Below are 16,787 nucleotides of genomic sequence, written 5' to 3' on the forward strand. Positions count from 1 at the left end.
CAACTTTTTGCATGGTTTCACTTAAGTGAGTCCTGTCAAGAGACAGTGCTCACATCACATTGCATTCTGTCTCATCACATCATTAACCGCTGTGAGATTTTCATTAATGAAAATGAAAAATGTCTTAATATCACTGTCCTGTTGACAGATGGCGAAGCAACCTCTGATAAACCCTCAGACCCCACCCTTTCATCCCAGGACTGGGGTTTCCCTTTGTATGCCCTAGGAAAAAAGTCTTTGTTAACTGACAGTTGCTGCTTTGGCTCGGGTCTCATCATTTTGATGGATGACTGCAATAATGGCCCCCAGGAACTAGTTTCTCTTTCTTCCCCTTCTTCCCTGCCCCCGTCTGTTCTCAATACTACTGGAGTTTCTCTTTGAAAAGCAAGACTGATGGTGTCACTCCTCTATCTAAAACTCTTTATTAGTTCCTATCACTTACAAGATAATACAGAGCAAGACCCAGCTGTATCTGCTCCTGCCTCTGCCTGGAATGTCTTTCATCAGCTTGGGTAATTTCTACTTATTTTTAAAACCTAGTTTATGTCACATCCTCTGGGATGCTCTCTCTAATCCCCCGAGACAGTGTTAATAAAGGATCATGTCTTTTTTATCTTTGTGTACTTGGCCCCTAGCACAATGCTGGAATATAGTAGAGCTTCAGTAAATGTTTTGTCAAATTAAGTGCCGTGTTTTAAGAATTGGTAGTATGCATTATTCATTTGCACACACAAATCAACGTACTAATAAAATTCTGTTTTCAGTATTTAGGCAACCTGGTATACTGCGAAGGGCAGGCCACAAACCAGCTGTGTGATCTGGTTCCGAGGCAGGGAAGGTCTGGTCACCTATCCCTGCAGGCTGGCAGGGCGGGGAGGAGGCATCTCTACTTGTATTACATGTTGAATTGTGTTTCCCCAAATTCATATGTTGATTTCCTTAAACTACGGCCTTATTTGGACATAGGGTCTTCACAGAGTTAATTGAGTAAAACTGAGGTCATTAGGGTGATGCTATGGGTTGAATTGCATCTCCCCTCCCCCAAATTTCTATGTTGAAGCTCTAACGCCAAAGACCTCAGAGGCAGGGTCTTTAAAGGTTATTAAGTTAAAATGAGGTCATTAGGGTGGTCCCTAATCTAACCTGACTGGTGTCCTTATAAGAAGAGGAAATCTGGACACACAGACACCAGGAAAAAGAGAGAGAGACCGGGGTGTGAGCACACAAAGGAAAGACCAGGTGAGGACACAGTGAGAAGGTAGCCATACGCAAGCTTAGGAGAGAGGCCTCAGAAGACCCCAAACCTACCAACACCTTGACCTCAAACTTCCAGCCTCCAGAACTGGGAGAAAAATAAATTTCTGTTATTTAAACCACCCAATCTGTTGTACTTTATTATGGCAGCCCTAGCAAACTGAGAGAGGTGGGCCCTAATCCAATATGACTGGTGTCCTTATAAGAAGAGAAAATTTGGACACAGAAATACACGTAGAGGGAAGATGATATGAAAAGACAAGGGAAGACAGTCATTTACAAGCCAGGGAGGGAGAGGGGCCTGGGAGAGATCTTTCTCTCACAGCCCTCAGAGAAAAACAATCCTGCTGACACCTTGACTTTAGATTTCTAGCCTCCAGAACTGAGAGCCAACACATTTTGATTGTTTAAGTCACTCAGTGTGTGGTCCTTTGTTACAGCAGCCTTAGCAAACTCATACACAGTGGCAAGCCTCTATTTGCAGTTCTTATTGACACACACACTGAATCAAGGACTGTTGACTCTGGGAGGGACTTCACTTGTTCGCCCTTTTCATTTTACTGAGGATGAAACAGAGACCCAAGAGAGGGAAACGGCTAGATAGTTCTCTTACAAACCGAGCCAAGATCCTGACAGGGCCCTTCCTATGGTGCCAGGTTTCTACTGCTTCCTGTCCCTCCACTCCTGACAAGAACCTGCTTCCTACTCAGTAAATCTGGTTCCTGCTGGTGCATTCTTGGTCCTCAGAGTGGCTTAGATGGGTAAGTCCATCTTCACGTGTTTTCTTAGAACGTTCTGAGCTGAGTGCCCTTAGTGTAAGCTTTATGGTCCACCAACACTTTGGTATGCACTAATAAATTCTTTTTAAACTACATTGAGGAGCATGAAGAAAGTTCTGCCCCTTTTTTGGGATAGGCCAGGGTAAAATACTCAGTGCCCTATCTTTGTACTCTAATAGGGCAGCTATACCCAGAGATGGCTGTGCTGAGGTAAGGGTTACTGCTTCCTCATTTAACATTAAAAAATACTTTGTATTTATGTAGTTTTTAAAATAAAAATTACATTTCATTATGGTTTATAAGGCATTTTAAGTGCATTATCTCTTTCACTAATGCCTATGAGGCTTCCAGAATCGGAAGGTCTAGCTCCATCACTTGCTCTGTGTGTGACCTTACTTATAACGATGTTATAGCTTTGTTTCCTCATCTGTGAAATGGGGATACTAATACTATCTATATTATTTTGTTGCTGTGAGGATTAACTGAAATGCCACATAACTGGCACATAGTAAACCGCAATGACCCACCAGTTGTTGTTATTTAGAGATGAAGAATCTAAATCTCAGAAGGGCAGAGGGACTTGATCTTGTAAGTAGAAAGGGCAGCATTGGCCCTAGGACTTCCAGGCCCACATTCTGTAAGTCACCCACTATGCTGCACTGCTTGCTTGTCCTGCCAGCACCTTCTAAATGACTATGGGTAGGCTGAGCGCTCTGAACTGGGGGGTAGCCTCTGAATGTGGTTTGTATGCAAGGTGGGCAAGCAGCCAGACATAGCCAGTAAGTGAGCAGACGGGGGACTCTGGCTATGAAATGTCTGGGGAGGAAACATGCAGGGGGTTAGACTCATTCAAGAACTCCCAGGGGCACACTGGAGGCCAGGTGGGATTTTCCCAGCAGTCCATCTGGGAATACTCCGGGGGAGTCTCTGTGACAGGCAGTGCTATGTGGAAGGGCATTACTTGGCTGAATTCCCCTGTCCCTCAACCACGACCACCTGGGAAAGCCCTCCACATGGACGCCATGGCTACTGTAGACAGAAGACCCATTGGAACGATTCCTATGTACCCCCCAGTGGATGCAGAGAGGAGAATGTCAGGGTTTAAGAAATGCCTTGCAGAGCAAGCACCCTGGTCCTACTGTCCCTGAACCTGCCTGAGGCAGGGACACAAGATCTGTTAGTAAAAAGGGCCTGTGTTCTATTCTGTATCCAAGTGGTTAAATGGGCTTACTTAATAAGTTCTGTCTTCCTTTTGCTGACAGAATAATGATGCTTTTCTTTCTAGAGGAAGAACAGTCAGAAGATGTAGGTTTAGGGGTTAACTGCACTATTTACAAGCCAAAGAAACTTGAGGAGGGTACTTAAATGCTATGAATGTCACTTTCCTTATCTGTAAAATGAAAGTAGAATAACACCTATCTGGCAAGGTTATTGTGAGGATCAAAAGAGATTATGCAGTTGAGAGTGTTTTGCTAATGATGAAGCGCTATGCAACTTATCATTATTCTTCAAACTTCACAGTCCAGGTCTTAGTCTCTCTTTCTGACTCCCCTGGTCCTGCTATGGGATTCACAGTCCATTCCATAAAACGAGGCCCTTAACTATATCCTGTGTTTCATTATTAAGCATATGTTTTACATCTTATCTTTACAATGAATTGTTAGAGAGGAGAGATCACATATCATATTTATTCACAATTTCTAACCAGGTAGGTGATCAATAAATACTAATTGATGGTGTAGAACTGCCCCAGCATTAGTGGAACATAGACTTGGGAGCCAGGCCCACCCACCTGCACTCCCTCACCCAGCCAACCTTGCAGGTTGGAGCCAAAGCAAGAGGCAGAGAAGGCTACGCCTTGGAGACTTAGGCTCTGGCTCTGGCTCTATCACCTCCTGTTGGTTTCATCAACTGTGAAATGAGCATAATAATGCCACCCTAGTCAATATGAGAGTGAGCTCACTAAATGCACATGGTAAACTTTTGCAAACTTTAAAGAAAATTGTTACTAAGGTGAATGCCATGACTGGGGAGCAATTGGGTCAGGTGAAGACTGAGCCCATGCTCATTAAGGTGGCACACAGGCTGCCACCAGTGTACTCACCTGAGTGGTCTGTCCTGCATCTGGGCCACGGGCTGAAGGTCTGGGAATTGTTGCTGATGGCGTTGCTCACAGTGCAGATATAGATATTGTCAGCATGCTGGGGGCCGAGGGTGAGGGACAGGAGGTGGGAGCTGTTGGCTGGGTGCAGTGGGTGGGTGCCCGCCTTTTCACTCCAGCTGTAAGCCACATTGTCCCCCTTCTCCACTGTGCAGCCCAGTATCAAGGTGCAGGTCCCGTTCTCCTGGGTCTTGTTTAACACTTTAATTTCTGGAGTGGAGACCTGCTCTGTCAGGAGTGGGAGGAAAGGAGCCATCACCGAAATGAACCCCTGGGAATTCTCACTTGACCTTTTTGTTAGAACAAAGTACAGCCTAATGGCATTTTCCCTCCCCCTCAGTGTAATTTATTTCTAGTGGGAAATCTACTGCTTCACACTGTCCATCATGCACCACTATATCCTTTCTAAGACCACCTTGGGATAAAATAAGAATCTGCTTTTTAGGCCCCTTCTACCAATATTGTTAGGGCTTCACTCACCTTTCCTGCTGTTCTTGACCTAGGTTGCTATTCTCCTGTCTCCTATCAATGGAGTTTGCTGTCAACTAAGCCACCATAGTTTTTAGTTGGCTTACGTTGTTACTTCCTAGACCTAAAAGAATGACTTTTTAGCGGTGAGATTTCATCTATACAGATGTGTGTGGGAGGGTGTGTGTGTGCGCGCGTGCGCGCACACACATGCGCATGGGTGAGTGGGTGGGTGTGTAATAAGTGCTTTTGTGTGTCTGAGATAGGGATAGGTCCTCAAGTATAACCATAGGCCTCATCAATCTATCCCACTCTAAGGCCATGAAATAGGCCAGATGAAAGGTAAACTCTTGCTTATTTAGCAACTATTATAGGACAAGAGCAGTGCTGGTGTTTCACATTCATCATCTTTTTTAGTCTTCCCAACAATTATAATTCTAGTTGTAATTATTCCCATTTTATAGATGAGAAAGCCAAGTCCCAGGGAGGTGGAATGTCTTACATCTCACAGCTTCTAAGTGGCCAAGTTAAGATCTGAACCTAGGTCTATCTGACTTCAAAATCCAAACTCTTCCTTTGGCTTGAAAACAATGCCATGGTTGCAGAGACCACATTTTCCAAAGTAAGAATTTGATCACAAACTGTGACAAAAACAGGTAACATAGGAACCAAAGGATGGAATGTCTGGAATCCACACCGCTTTGGAAAATGCATCCTGTGCAGCCTCCATGCTCACGGCAGTCTTGCCCTGCAGTCACTGCTGGAAGTGACTCTCAGGTACCTGGGGGAGGGCCATGGGAATTCCGCAGGCACTGTTTGAAGGAAAGGGAATGCTGGCGCGAGGGAGGACTGGTGAAAGTATTGCTGCCTTCCCTCTAGAAATTTGAGAATTTCAAAGAAATGTTGGTTAGCTGGGAATTACTGTCCCATCCCCAGAGATAAGGAAGTCATTTTGAAGAAGCAGGAAAGCCTCACGTGGCTATCAGGATCCCTGGGAATTCAGATGAGCCTCTGGGCCTAAGAGATGCAATCCCTGGGTGCACTCAAGAGGGACTGGTAGTTAAAGAGGCTCAAAAAAGCACTGGCCTTGGATTCAGGTGGACTTGGTTCCTAATTTAAGTACAGCAACTAAGAGACTTTATAACCAAAGCCTTTGTTTAAATGCCAAAAGGCACTTCTTCCACCAGGTAGGTGTGATCTGGTGCCAGAATGTAGGGCTTAACAAGTGGTATGTGGGCTGAATTTTAGCCTTCTTTATTCAGAACCCCCATTGCAGTGAAACACCTACACAAATGTGTGTAAATGGGCTAACCACTTCTAGTTAGATTTCACCGTCTTCACGTATGAGAGACTGGGTTTGATCTGTGATATTCAATTTCTTTTAATCAGAAAAAAAATTCTGTTTTCAAATAAAATATTACTTGCAAATCAAGATTCTTGGGGCTATAGGCCCTCCAGCCCACAGGTAGCTGGGCCCCTTTCCTTTGGGAAATGGGAGTAAGAGTAACTAATGCTTAATCAGCTATCATCAATGTGCAATTTGGAAAAAAAAAACAATTTCAACCTTTAAAACGTCTTCCATGCAGCAGGTTTAAATACCGTCAAACTAGAAGATCATTATAGTTACTTCCAACTCTGAATACCTTTGCTTTTAAGAGAGACCTGAATTCTTGGTCAAAGGAGCACCTTGGCCCTTTAGTGTGGACTGGGGAAGCCGCCATTATTACCATAAAGCCTCAACTGCAGGCAAAAGCGCTGAACTGAAACATTTTTCTCCAGGGTCATAAGGTACCATCCCTCATCTTCCTTCCTGCTTTCCCGGATCCCCAGGGTGAGATTCTCCAGATAAAACTTGTAGCGATCTCCTAGGTAACGTGGAGGGCCTGCTTCGGATGGATCAAGAGACACTATTTTGTTCTCGACACTGTTCTCCAGTGATTTTGCCATTGTGACGACAATGTGGATGCTTTTGTTCATGCTCTTATTTATCCTTTCATGTGTCAGGGGCAGCAGCACTTTGCTTCCCAACTGCCGGAGAATCTTTGGGCAGTTCATCATGTGCCCACCTGTGGGAGGGAGGAGAAGAGAGTCCCTTATTATTAAGGTCTTTAGATAACATCGTGTCAGCAGAACAGAAGGACAGACTGGAGGCTCTCCCCCTTCCTCTTGGGCTATCCCTGGGGCTGCCAAGTCCTTCATGGTCTATGAAGACTGCCATGAGGATCCCTACTATATTCTCAATATTTCAAAACTGTCAGTAGACAGCTTAAAATTACTTAGGATAGAGTTGTATAGAGTAACTAGAGCACTGGGTCTTTATCAACTCAGATTTAAGGTTCAGGCATTTAAAAAGCACAGAGAAGTTAAATGGCTTCCCTGACTAGTCAGTGGGAGTCAGGACTAGAATTCAGGTCTGTTAATTCCTCTACCAGGGTTTTATTCCACCATTGAATATACAGGATGAAGGACGGAGAGCAAATGAAAGTGAATCTGAGCTCATGAGCCCAGGAACCATTTCAGATCATGAGGAAAACAGAAAAATCTGAGGAATGTGGAGTCAAGAAAGGGTAAGCCCAGTGTTCAAACTGTAGAATTCTCTCTCTCTAAAACACCCTGAGATAGTTAATAATGTCGACAGTGAGATATTACTGTATTTTTCTCTTTCAAAAAAGCTGAGCCAACAAGATTAAAAAAAAAAAAAAAAAAAGAGCCTTTCAAACCACTATAAGGGATCCTACTGCTGATTATTTCACACCTCCTCTCTCCTCAAACCCACAACCTGCCTTTCCCCCTCCTCTCTCATGTGACGACTTTGCTTTTTGTTTCACCGAAAAATAAAATGAAGAAACGAAAAGAGAACTTCCATTTATTGCCACCACTAACTCAACTTACCTACTTGGATAGATGGTCTACATTCCCACGCAAGTGGAGCCTCTTCCCCCATGGAGCACTCACCTACTTCAAAGCTTTGTTTCGGCAATTGCCTCCATCCCTCACATTATCAGGTTTTTTTTACTAGGTTATTTCCATCAATACACAACATATAAACTTGTAGTTTCCTTTATATTAAAAATATCTCCCCTAATCCCAGGTCCATCCCCAGCTACCTCTCCATTTCTCTGTTTTCCTTTTCAGTAAAGTGCTTTAATGTGTGTTTATAGCTTATTTTCCCATTTCCAGACCCATTTTCCCTTGGACCCACTATAAACAGGTGTTCTTTCCTACTGCTCGCTGGACCCACCTTTGTCAAGGTCACTGTCTACTCCACGAAGCCAAGTCAAAGTTCCTATCTTACTTGCTTTCTCAGGGGTACTTGACATAGTTCATCCATCCCTCCTTGAAACGCTGTCATCATTTGGATCAGGGAACACCATACTCTCCCGGTTTTTCACCTATCCTATAAGCTGCCTCTGCTCAGTCTTCTTGGCAGGAGCCTTCTGTTCTTCCGGACCTCTAAATACTGGAGCATCCCAGTTCTCAGAGTTCTCATTCTCATCCACACCAATCCAGTTTCTCACCCAACTGCACAGTCTGACATATTTCTGGGATGCTACAGAGTTATATCTCCCAACCAAACCCTTCACTGCACTCCCAACTGCCTACACAAGATAGGACTTGGAGGTCTAAAGGGCATTTCAAACTCAGCAAACAAACTCTTGGTTCCAAAACACCTTCTGCAAACATTATAATTCAGCCAATTTCTCAGGCCAAAACATTGGAAACATCCTTGACTCCTTTCGTTCTTGCATACTCCAAACTCAATTTTTTTTTTCTTTGAGTCCAAGTCTTGCTTTGTCACCCAGGCTGGAGTACAATGTTGCAATCTTGGCTCACTGCAACCTCTGCCTCCCAGGCTCAAGCAAGTCTCTTGCCTCAGCCTCCTGCGTAGCTAGGATTACAGGCGCCTGCCACCACGCCCGGCTAATTTTTTGTATTTTTAGTAGAGATGGGGTTTCACCATGTTGGCCAGGCTGACTTCAAACTCCTGACCTCAAGTGATCTGCCCGCCTCCGTCTCCCAAAGTGCTGGGATTACAGGCATGAGCCACTGTGCCCAGCCATACTCCACACTCATTTTAACAGCAAATCCTCCTGGCTCTGACTTCAAAATATGTCTGGTATCTGAACCCTTCGCACCTCCTGCATTTCCACCACATCATCCCAGGCCTGGTACTGCCGTCTTCTTCCAGCTGATCTCCCTGATAGAGTAATTTTTAAAAACTATGTCCTATTTTGTCTCTCTCCTGCTTTTAAATTTCTGTGGCTTTCTAGCACTGATAGAATAAAACCATAGTCCACTATTGATATGGCTTCAAAGGCCCTGCATACCCAGTCCCTGGCACTGTTCCAACTCCATTTCCTGCCCTCCTCTTTGCTCACTGCGCTACAGTCACACTGGCTCCTGGCTGCTTCTTAAACCCACCAAGAACATTCCTGTGTCAGAACTTTTGCTTTTGCTGTTCCTCTCGCTGGAGAATTTCTTCCCTTCCATACCTGGATAGCTCATTCTTTCACTTTATTTTAGGTATCTGCTCCAAACAGTATCTCCTCCAAGAGGCCTCCTCTGACCATGTATCTAAAATAACTTTCTGTTTCTTTCTGCACTTATCACTGCCTTATATTATACTGTATATATTTTTTTTGTTTTATTTTTGTCTCTCCCACTAAAATGCAAAAGCCTCAAGAGGAAGAACTTCATTTTGTTCATTATTTTGACCCCAGGACCTACAAAGAGGTGCTATATGCTTAGCACATAGGAGGCATTTAATAAATATCTGTTCAATTTATGAATGCTGAAAACCGTATTACCTGACCAAAGCCTCTTATTTAGGTTCAGATACATATAAGTTTATATATATATCTGAACTTAACCATAAGTTAGTGTTCATAAAAGAAGGAGTCCATGACTCAAAGAGAGCATAGATTGTTCTAGCTGATAAGAAAGTCAGAGAGTAAAATAGAACCATCAGCTTAAGTAATGCAGCTACCTAGAAGACACTCTTTCACAACTGACTTGTGACTAAGATGAGATATTGGAAAATTGGACACACTGGCCCAAATATTCTTGTTACCAAAATACCCTGAAATCCCAATGTCGTTCAGTAAAGGGCTCAGCTAGTAGTAGACTGGAGATTCAATGACTGGGGAAGAAGAAAAAGTAGTCTATCTGGGCTAAAATCTGGATTAGAGTGATTGAAATTCATAATTGTTGAGGAAAAGTGAGAAAGGCAATTAGGCACTTGTTTTTTAAAATATTGCTAATATATTAAGCTTAAAACAGAGTGCTCTCCCCTGCTGCTTGATGACATGAGGAACATTATAGTTAATGTGGTGGTGGTTGTTTTTACATCAATAAACTGGGAAGCATGTTGGATTTTCTTCCAACCACACTTGTGGATGCCTGACTGTCTAGATAATGTGACCCCTTTGGTGGCCGCATACCTGAATTGTAGGCACAGTACTTAAGAGAGTAACTTGAGTCCTGAACCTAAACTTCTAAGTATAAAGAAATGGGAAAAAATTTACAGCCATATGTGCAAGAATGAACTTCCAAACTTCTGTATAAAAAGTTGTATAGATGAGCATATGTATATTTTTCTGGGAGCTCATCCATAAATGCCATCTCTTAAAGGGATCTGAGATTCAAAACAAGATTAAGAATTGCTAGCATAGTGTTGATTTTTAAAGACCAACTTTGATAGGGGAGAAAAAAAGAATTAAAAAATTCCATTTTCAGACCATAACCCATCGCCACCACTCCCCAAAATGGCTCCCATGCACCCCTTCCCCCCTAACCCTGCACACCCTTTGCACCATGATTGCTTTCAGAACTTGGAGTTGGTTGGGGGAGGAGAAAGAGGGATATAAGAGAGGTAGTGAATAACCAAAAAAATAAAAGAAATCAAAGAAAAAAATCAAAGAAAGAAAATCGAAGGAGAAAGAGGAAGAGGAAAGGGGAAGGGGTAGATGAGAGAGACTGAGTGGCTTATGCACACTCAGTCATGAGGAATGGAACCAAAACTTCATCAGGAAGAGACCCTTATACCCCACAACCCACATAAAGAATGATGACGCAACACCTGAGTGTGTGTGTGTGTCGGGGTCTGGAGGGGGTACTTGAGATCACCCTCACCTAAGCATAAGGTGGAAAAATAAGTGGGGGCTTTAAAGTGGTTCGTAAAACCCCTCAAGTGGCGTCCCTGCTCCTGAAACATCCTGCTGCCTGATGAGTGTTTTCCAGTGTGTCTGTGATTCAGCCAGCCCTTGTTTGCTAAAAGAGTCTGGGAGGAAACATTTGTAGCTGTTAACACCAACTCACTTTCCTTCACGGGCAATTCTACTTCGAAAAATGAGTGATTCACATGGGCCTATGGAGTTTGGTCAAAAATTATTAATAGTATGATTTAGCCAACCCTCTCACAACATGGGCTTCTACCTAATGATAACCCTTTTTGTTTTATTGTATCATATTTTTTTGCCTAGCCCTGATACTTTCATATGTGCTTTTAGCACCTTGCTACAGCATTCTTTCAGGAACAGAAGGAACAGAACTTACGGACTCCACAGTTGTTTTGGTAAATTTAGGCTCAGAAAAAAAAGACAACTTGTCTGTGTTTGCTTTTTAAACTGTATCCCCATCAGTCAAAGTCCTATTTTTATTCTTTGGCACTTCTGGGTCATTCTATCTTATACTATTAGCATGTACCTTCCCTAGCCTTAGAGCCTAGAACCACTCTTTATTTGCCTAGCTAACAACTTCCATCTTTCTGGTCTCCATTTTGACATGTCTTTCGTAGGGAAGACTTTCCTGACTCCTGACTTAGGTTGGGTTGTCCAGCCACAGGCTTCTAACGGACGATGAATGCACTCCTTCATATCATTCATCATGTGTTCAACTCTGGTTCAATGCCTGTAATCCCTTACTCTTATAAGCTTCCAAGAGTACGGACTGTGTCTGTTTTATTCATTGCAGTATCCCTAACACCCACCTGGGACATAGTAGGAGCTCAGTAAGTCCTTGTTACCCAAGTGAATTAATAAAAAGGAATGGATGAATGAACGAATGAGCAAATGACAACCCAGAGTCCAAGTTCTCCTCCCACCAAAATTGGAATGTACTCTGATTTGCCTTTATAACATCCCTAAGAGGTATGTTATGGAGGCAAGTGGTGGGGACCCTTTTCCCCACTTGCCAGCTGAGGACATGGAAGTGCCTTAAATATAAACCCTAGGTTTCAGGTACAACAGACAACTTGCCATTTCCCCTGAACACTTGAAACCCTTTACCTCTGCATTTGTGCCTCCTCCTGGAATACTCCTTCTCAAGTTCCATAAAAATCAAACCCATCAGACCTATTTATTTGGGGCTAAGTTTTTAATATTCATTTTTATTAACTTTATCCCAAATGTGCACATGAGATATTCTGCATTAGATTCAAATTTCTTATTAAATAACTCACAGTAAATAGTAAATTCTTTGGCCCCCGCTTCCCCCTAGGATGATGTGATAAGAGCAAGGTCAATTGTTTTATGTGAGTAACCAGACACTCCATAGGTAAGAAATACGGACAAATTATTTTCTCTACCTATAAAAGGGGAAGGAGGCAGCAATCCCCCCTGCCCTTCTTAAAGGTCTGCTCCTTATTCCAACACTTTGATAGGTAAATAAATCTCTCCAGGAGCCAGATAGTCCCTTACATGTCTTGGCTTTTATGGCAAGTCCTGGGACTTGTCTCAAGTTCTGGGGCTCATTCCTTCTTGCATGTTGCAAAATGAAGGCACAAGCTTGTGCTGGCCTGCTTAGGAAGATAGTGACTCCAGGCTTCACGGCACCTTGGGCGCTCTACCTAGGGACCTTGTTCAGGCTGTAACCATTTGGTCCTCTCGGGAAAAGTTTTATTATTCATTTGGATCAGAGCAATTACCTATACAAATGACTACAGATTTAATTCTCATGGTATGAAAAAAGTGTCAGGAAGCTAGTGTTCTTCACCAGACACTGAAAAGTCCAGAAAAGTTTTATTTCCCCGCCCTCTTTATCCTTAAGTCTCTGATTTCTTCTCTGCCATGTTAAAAAATTGATACATAATAGATGTACATATTTTCAGGGCACATAGCACTATCTGATACATTCACATGTTGTGTAAAGATCAAATCGGGGTAATTGGGATATGTATCACCTTGAGTATTTCTCTTTCCTTTATGCTAAGAACATTTGAATTATTCTCTTCCAGCTATTTTGATATGTACAATAGATTATTGTTAACTATAGTCACCCTACTGATCTATCAAACACGAAGACCTATACATTTGGAAAGACACACAAGAAAGTGTACACAGTGGTTGCCTCCAGCATGAGGTATGGAGGGCAGATTAGTCTTCACTAAATACTCTTGTGTACTGGTGAAGTTTCATAGACATGGCATGTTTTACAGATGTGATAATCAATAAACAAACTAGTTAACAAAAAAAATTAAATGAATGTTTGCATGATGAAAAAACGTTTTCATTTTCCAAATTACAGGTCAAATACTTCTTATATGCCCTCTCCATTCTTCTATAATTTTTATCAGTCTCTCACCTTTTGAACATTTCTATACTTCAATTTATCTTAATTCAATTCCACTCATATTTTTCAATTATAGATAGCACATTCTAATTTTTACCATGGAATCTGGATACAAATTGTGGCATTCTCCCCACCCCTGCTTCCCAAACATGGGCTTGTCCAGTTTCACTCATTGAGGCCTCTGGAGTCAGATGGCTATGTGAGCACAGAGAAATTGCTAAACTACTCTGTGCCCCTTTCCCCATTTATAAAGTTTTAATGGTACCAATAATACATACATATCTTATAGGCTTGGTGTGAAAATGAAATGACTGACACACATAAAGCATTTAGAACAGTGCCTGGTATAAAGCAAGTATGCAGTATATACTAATATTATTCACTCAACAAACATTTGTGTACAGGCTTTCAGTACAGAAACAGTGTCAGGTGCTGCGCAGTGGCTGTTGTTCATTTTGTTTTCCCCACACCTTGCACCCTTGCACCCTTGACAAATGATGTGGCTGCCACATCATTTGTCCTTAATAGCTGCTGAATGGGATCATTCAAAGTCAATCTATGGATAAAAACAATTAGCCCTGATACTCTGATTTCCAGTCCAGTGAGGGAGACAATGAAAGTGACAGCATCACATGACATCACAGTATTAACATTTTTGAGAAATAGAAGTGCCTAGATTGACATCTTGGGATAGAATGGGCCACTGAACATACAAGGTTAGGCCAAGTCTAGAACCCACGCACTTGTCCCTCACCTTCCCCCAAAGTGTGTGAAGGGGGTGCGGAGGACCTGCATGGAGGAATAAAAAAACTCACTGAGGTAAAGTCATCAATTATAACAAATGTACCACCCTGGTGGGGGATATTGATAACAGGGGAGGCTATGCATATATGGGGCAGAGGGTATATGGGAAATCTCTGTTCTTTCTGCCCAACTTTGCTGTGAACCTAAAACTGCTCTAAAAAATAAAGTCTATTAAAACAAATCTCATTGGGGAAATGAAAAATTCACTTTACTTGGGGAAGGGACATGTGGACTTTTTGATTTTTACAATTCTGACTGGGAATTAGAAGTTGAGCTGAGTAGAAATGAGAATGGGAGTGGGTGCCAGTTTTACAAGTATCAAGCTTCTTGCTTGGGCAAATCTGTCATGACTAACCTGCCGCATTTGCAAAGCATTTCTGCCTGGGTTTTATTGGGGCTTCACAAAAGGGTGTGTATTTAAAAATAAAAACACTGAAAAGCTTTTGTGAAGATTCAAAGAAGAAAACATGCAATGAAGTGAGCAGCCTCCGATTGGATAGACTTGCCTTGTGGGGCTGGGCTGCTTCTCCCTGACCGGTGACTTCCAAAGCCTCAGTAGGACCAGCTATTGGTCAGCAGTGCCTAAGATGCTATGGGCCAGGCTGGCCAAGAGGCTAGCAAGCACAGAGATGGAAAAGTCCAGCTCACAGTTCAGCACCATCACTCCTTACAGTCACCAAGAAGTGCTCCAAAAATGGTGCAGTCACAAATTGGTTGCAACGAGGGAAGCGTGGCTTTCCCTGTGACCACTTAAAGTGGTTCAGTTTGGTTTTCTGAGCCCTGAGCTCAGTTCTGTCTCTCCTAGACCTTGGGAAGTATGACCCATGGGTCTGCAGATTCCAAAAGGAAGTGGCTGAGCAAGCCCTGTTCATCTGGCTGTCTGGTAAAAGACACATCCATTGTGCAGCACCCCCACATCCCTGGTATATCTCGGTGCTTTTCCTGGAAAAGTCCATATTGGATTTGCGGTCTTGAAAACCCCAAGCTTAAAACACCCTGGGCCTCAGGATTTCCCCCCCTGTCCGTAATGCCACCTCTTCTACTCCAGGCTACCTCCCACAGTCTAAACAAATAAGCAGAAAGAGATTCTCACCCCACTCACACAGGCAGTCCAAAGTCCACTTCTTGCTTGGCTTTTTCTTTCTCAAATACCTTTTCTCATAGCCCTGATACTTCTAAACAGAAAGCAAGAGCTTGCCTTGGGAAGAAGATATCCAGAAAGACAGGAACAGAGTCCAGATCCAAAGGTAGCCCTTGTCTGGCCTTCCTGCTGGAGCTACTCTCTGAGGGTCCCCAATTTGCATTTCCCACATACTGTAACCAGCCCTAGGCTCCAGAAATCCCAACTTCTTCCCTCTTGCTTTCTTGGACCTTCTCTTCCAAGAAAATACACACCAGTATGACCACACTGTGGTCACTGCTGGTTATTAGCCAAAAGCCTGGAGTTTTCACTTCTACTCTCTCTTCCCATTCTAGCCAATGCTTTCTGTTGACCCATGCTCCTGGTTTGTCAGGCTGCATGGGCACAGATTCCCTCCTAGGGCAGGGATGTAGGGCAAATCATCTCCCAGAGCTCACTCCATCCAGCTCAGTCTCTCTAGGCTGGATCTTTGCCAGAAAAATGCCCATGTAAAACCAACCACTCAACCAGGACTTCTACCAGAGCCTGTCACCCTAAGACTGGTCAGAGAAGTGACTGGAGCCTTTGGCTTAGAGCTCCTCATTTCCTTGGAAAAGGGGCTGGTGGGCTTGAGTCTTGGAAACCCAAGGGCCCAGGAACTCATAATGTTCCTTCCTCTTTGAAAGAGGCAGTTGAAACTGACAGCCAGTCCCTAAGGAAGAGTGACCAAACACAATCCCCAGCCCTGCACCTTCTCTCCATCCACGAAGATATGCTGATTCCAGGCAGCTAACGTGGGACTCAAACCATCAGGCAGATGAACACTCACCTGTTCCATAGCTTGCCCCAAAAGCCAGGGAGAGAAATAACACAAAGGTCAAGGAGAGGAGCCCCTTGGGATCCATCAGCCAGTGAGGAGAAGGAAGGGGTCCTGGTCAGAGCCTGGCAGCTGCTCACAGACGCTAGGCAGAGCGAGCTTCGTGTCATGCAGTGCTGCCTCTGCTGTCTAATTTATGTATCAGGAACCAGCAGGTTCCTGAACCCGCTTCCTGTATCACCGGGACTTTTTCTGCTTGTGTCTTGAGGATTGCTCATCTCCCATGAGGCTTTAAATCACTTTTTTCTTCTCAAGAAGCAGGCTTCTCAAGAAGCCAGGCACTTAGCCTATGGGAGCCAGGAAAGGGGGTGTGTAGTCACCTCGGCCAAACCCCGGCTTTGGGCAGAAACATGCACCCCTGCTTCTTTCCTTAGCTGCCTCCAGGAACCGGATGTTGCAGATTATCTGAGCAGTTCTCTCCGGTAAGTCTTCTTGGATTGCAAAGAAAAGATGTTTTGTCAGATCACTCCTCAAATTTGGCAGTTCACAGCTGAATTTAGATGACTGCATTTTGATGAGCTCATAGACCTCTTACTTCTGTTTTATTTCATAATTTCAGATAACACTTCAACATGTAGTCTGGTGCGGGTGCCACTGTCACAGAGAGATGGGATGGGCAAGTGCGGGTCACTTGGAAGAAACCCTGTGACCCCAATGAGTGCAATGTGGTATAATTTAGTGTCCCATGCTCCTAGTTTGTCTTCTCACATGTGTGTGGATTCCCTCCCAGGCAGGGATGTAGGACAAATCTATCCC

The 16,787-nt window shown here is 43.5% G+C and overlaps 1 protein-coding gene across 2 annotated transcripts in view; it reads right to left on the reverse strand.

The window, feature by feature from the left end:
* SLAMF1 (signaling lymphocytic activation molecule family member 1) overlaps positions 1-16,178 on the reverse strand; it is a 38,961-nt gene extending 22,783 nt beyond the window's left edge. For both annotated transcript variants that reach the window (XM_050758897.1, XM_050758887.1), the window contains exons 1-3: positions 15,984-16,178; positions 6,390-6,728; positions 4,138-4,422 (exon numbers count right to left, since the gene is read on the reverse strand). In XM_050758897.1, the coding sequence (XP_050614854.1) occupies positions 4,138-4,422; positions 6,390-6,728; positions 15,984-16,059 (700 nt within the window). In that variant the 5' untranslated portion in view covers positions 16,060-16,178. The remainder of the gene's footprint in view (positions 1-4,137; positions 4,423-6,389; positions 6,729-15,983) is intronic.
* Between the last annotated feature and the right edge of the window lie 609 nt (positions 16,179-16,787).

The sequence above is a fragment of the Macaca thibetana genome, chromosome 1 (genome assembly GCF_024542745.1).
Source record: "Macaca thibetana thibetana isolate TM-01 chromosome 1, ASM2454274v1, whole genome shotgun sequence".
Lineage (NCBI taxonomy): Eukaryota > Metazoa > Chordata > Mammalia > Primates > Cercopithecidae > Macaca > Macaca thibetana.